The sequence below is a fragment of the Prunus avium genome, chromosome 5, assembly GCF_965620075.1.
Source record: "Prunus avium chromosome 5, drPruAviu1.hap1.1, whole genome shotgun sequence".
NCBI classification, from domain to species: domain Eukaryota; kingdom Viridiplantae; phylum Streptophyta; class Magnoliopsida; order Rosales; family Rosaceae; genus Prunus; species Prunus avium.
Genome location: NC_142288.1, coordinates 1,738,838 through 1,742,936, shown reverse-complemented (window position 1 = coordinate 1,742,936; position 4,099 = coordinate 1,738,838). Strand labels below are relative to the sequence as shown.

General features: G+C 49.7%; 1 protein-coding gene across 1 annotated transcript; it reads right to left on the bottom strand.

Annotated features, from left to right (window-relative positions):
• Positions 1 to 355: 355 nt before the first annotated feature.
• On the bottom strand, positions 356 to 2,077 carry LOC148294203 (uncharacterized). The gene is made up of 2 exons (XM_088253327.1): positions 1,523 to 2,077; positions 356 to 997 (listed from the first exon to the last, which is right to left on the bottom strand). Exons 1-2 carry the CDS (start codon positions 2,075 to 2,077, stop codon positions 356 to 358), a joined length of 1,197 nt encoding a protein of 398 aa, XP_088109453.1.
• Positions 2,078 to 4,099: the final 2,022 nt, after the last annotated feature.

Here is a 4,099-nt window from a genome sequence, read left to right as displayed (position 1 = left end):
GCAACTGTATGATTTATCCTGCCTCCCTTAGGAAACGGATAAGAACCTGGATACTTCCCTTAGGAAATTCCTGGCGCACCCTGCGTCTCCCTTAGGACTCTTCTTTGTGGGCTGCGTCTCCCGAAGGACGCTTCTGGTCGTTGCCCTGCGTCTCCCGAAGGACGCTGCTTATGGGCAACTGTGTATATATATATATATTCTCTTGACATTCTGGAATGAGAAATTGAACTTTTATTGATGTTCATGAGATTACATCGCTTTATTCGAAATGGAAATAACTGAATAAAGGGACCATAACTTTTGACAGTTGCAGTGCTCGGTCATCTGCTGGGGACTAAGCGGGTAGGAAGAAGCGTCATGGATAGTATCTTTGGAGATGACCGGCATTCCATTGTCGTGGAATCTCCTTCCCTTCCATGGTGTCGAGCGTGTAGCTTCCTCTGCCCCCAGACCGGCTGATCATGTAAGGGCCTTCCCAATTGGGTTTCATCTTTTTGGACCCTTGTCTCTGCGCAGTGATGAAGGCCTTTCTTAGCACAAGGTTGCCTGGTTGAAACTGTCTGACCTTAGCTCTTTTGTCGTAGTAAGACTTCAACTGCTGTTGATAGGAGGCGACTCGAACAATGGCCTTCTCGCGCTCGCCTTCAAGTAAGTCAAGGTTGAGCCTCATCTGCTCAGAGTTCTGCTCAATACTGCCCACTTCAATGCCTATGGAGGGGACAGTGACGTGCAGAGGAATGATCGCTTCAGTTCCATAGGCGAGGGAAAACGGGGTTTCGCCAGTTGACCTTCGTTTGGTAGTGCGATAAGCCCATAGCACTCTAGGGAGCTTGTCTACCCATTTCCCTTCGGCGCCTTCTAATCGCTTCTTTAGGCGATCCAATATTATTTTGTTGGATGCCTCAGCTTGGCCATTGCCCTGAGGATATCTAGGGGTAGACAGATGCTGTTTAATGCCGTATTGTTTGAAGAATGCGGTGATCTGCTTGCCGATAAACTGCGTGCCATTGTCGGTAACGAGAGATTGTGGGCAGCCAAATCGGCAGATGATGTTTCTCCAAATGAATCGTTCCACGTCAGCTTCTTTAGTAGAGGATAGAGCTTCGGCCTCGATCCATTTAGTAAAGTAATCAGTGGCGACGATCATCATTTCTTTATTAGCTGGCGCCGTTGGCATGGGGCCCACTAAGTCGATGGCCCATTGCATGAAAGGCCACGGACTGTTCTGTGGATGGTAGACTTCGGCAGGCAGGTTAGGAACCGGTTTGTACCGTTGGCAGCGATCACATCTTTTGACATACTCGGTTGAGTCATGGCGCATGGTAGGCCAGAAATAGCCTATATTTAGAGCCTTCTGGGCGAGTGACCTGCCTCCAGAGTGGTTGCCACACTCGCCGTCGTGAATTTTGTAGAGGACCTCAAGTGTCTGAGGATATTTTATGCAGGTGAGATGAGGGCCGGAGTATGATCTGCGAATGAGCTTGGCGCCTTGCATGTAGTATCTCGCGGCTTTCTGTTGGACCTTCCTAGCTTCAGACTTATCCGTTGGAAGATTTCCATTCACCAAGTAGTCGATGATGGGGTCTTGCCAGCTGGGGTCTTCATCGATCTGCATTGAGTCGATTAGCTCTATTTCTTCGATGCTTGGCCGGTCAAGGTGTTCTACCGGGATGGAGCGTTTGAACTGGGTGTCCAGCGCTGATCCTAGGCTTGCCAGCGCATCTGCATGGGTGTTCTCCGCCCGTGGAACTTGTTGGATGGTGAAAGTAGGGAATTCTTTCAAAAGACCTTGGACTTTGTCGAGGTACTGGATCATTCTCGGATGTTTTGCCATGTACTCGCCTGAGGTTTGATTCGTGATCAGCTGGGAGTCTGAGTAGATGGCCAATCTTTTGATCGACAGTTCTTTTGATAGGCGCAGTCCGGCGAGCAATGCCTCATACTCTGCCTCGTTGTTTGAAGCAGGAAAGCCTAGCGTGATGGCTTGTTCCAATAAAGTTCCATCTGGGGTGATTATGACGACGCCTGCCCCTGCTCCTTTGTGGTTTGACGCTCCGTCTACATGTAACTGCCACATGTCTTTAGGTAGGTTTGAATCGGTGGGGGAGGTATCGTCTGCTTTTTCCTTGACTTTCGTGACCAGCTTCTCTTTTTCGGCTGTTGGAGTAAACTCTACAACAAAATCTGCTAAAGCCTGGGCTTTTATAGCGGTTTTCGGCCGGTAGAGGAGGTCGTATTGACTGAGTTCGATAGCCCATTTCATGAGTCGCTGAGAGGCGTCGGGGCTATGGAGGATCGATCTCAAAGGAAATTCTGTCATGACAATTATCCGGTGCGCTTGATAGTAGGGCCTTAGCTTTCTTGCGGAAACTACAAGCGAAAAAATGAGCTTCTCCATTTTCGGATAGCGAGTCTCTGCGTCGAGGAGAGCTTTTGAAGTGTAGAATACCGGATGTTGTGCCCCCAGCTCTTCTCGGACGAGAGCTGAGCTGACGGCTGAGTCGGACACCGCCAGGTAGATGTATAAGTCTTCGCCTGGTATCGGTTTTGAGAGTAGGGGAGGTGTAGTGAGATAGGTTTTCAAGTTTTGAAAAGCTACTTCGCACTCGTCATCCCACTTGTCCTTGTGTCCTTTCCTCAAGGCTTTGAAGAATGGCCTGCACTTCTCGGTAGATCTTGAGAGGAATCGGTTGCGAGCCGCTGCTCTACCCGTTAGACTTTGTATCTCCTTTGTTGTGGCAGGTGACTTCATGTTGAGTATAGCCTTGATTTGATTCGGATGTGCCTCAATTCCTCTTTGGGTGACTAAGTAGCCTAGGAATCGGCCAGACGAGACTCCGAATGTGCATTTGCTCGGGTTCAACTTCATGTTGTATTTTCGGAGCAGGCTGAATGCCTCGGCGAGGTTTGTGATGTGGTCTGCTCGCTGGGGAGCTTTGACTAACATGTCGTCTACGTAGACCTCCATAGTTTTACCGATTTGCTCCTTGAAAATTTTGTTTACCAGCCTTTGGTAGGTTGCTCCGGCGTTCTTCAGCCCGAAGGGCATGACTTTGTAGCAGTATGTACCTCTTTCGATGATGAAAGAGGTCTTTGCTTTGTCGTTTTCATGCATCATGATTTGATTGTAGCCGGAGTAGGCGTCCATGAAGCTTAGCAGTTGATTGCCGGAAGTTGAATCAACGAGCTGATCAATTCGTGGCAGTGGAAAGTTGTCTTTAGGGCACGCCTTATTGAGGTCGGTGTAGTCGACACACACTCTCCACAGGCCTTTATCTTTCTTTGCTACTAGAACAACGTTCGCCAGCCATTCTGCATAGGAGACTTCTTCAATGAAACCAGCAGCTAGGAGCTTGTCGATCTCGGCTTCAATGATGGCAACTCGCTCGGGGGCAAAGTTGCGTCTCTTCTGCGCTACAGGCTTGATTGCTGGGTTGACGTGTAGGCGATGGCAGATGATCTGGGGATCGATGCCTGGCATGTCGGATGGCGACCATGCGAATACGTCTTTGTTGTTCTGGAGGAAGGCTGCAAGATCTGCCTTTTCCTCCTGGCTTAGGCGCGGGCCGATTCGCGCTTTTCTCTCTGGCTTGTCAGGATCAAGGGGTACTAGCTCGACGTCCTCTTCGGGCTTCCATCCTTCTTCAGGAGAGACCTCCGGACAGATTCCCTCGACCTGGTCCTGATTCTTTGATTGCTATTGGGGAGTAGCTATTCCCTTTCCTTTCTGGTCTGCTTGACTGTCAGGAACAGGATTTGCCTTCTCCTCTGGTTGCTCTACTCCCTTCATATCTGCCTGATTTACAGGGAGGAACTATGTTTGCTTGCTTCTCTTCAGCCCTTGAGCTGAGCATTTCCTCGCCATTGCCTGATCACTGTTGATCTGACCGATACCGTCCCCAGGGATAGGGTAGCGGATTTTCTGATGTGTGGCGGAGGTGATGGCGTTGATTTTGCTGATCCATGGTCTGCCCAGAATGCCATTGTAGGGCGAGACTTCATCAATGACCATGAATGTTTGCGAGCTGATTACAGGTGGGGAGTAGACGTCGAGATCTATCGTGCCTACGGTAACCGTTGTTGCGCCATTGAAGCCGGT

Excerpts from the sequence above, each read along its gene's own strand:
- LOC148294203 (XM_088253327.1), bottom strand. The coding sequence starts at position 2,077 with ATGTGGCAGTTACATGTAGACGGAGCGTCAAACCACAAAGGAGCAGGG. Across the intron at positions 998-1,522 it reads ATAAGTCTGAAGCTAGGAAG|TTTATCGGCAAGCAGATCAC; the intron begins GTCCAACAGAAA and ends AATGGCACGCAG.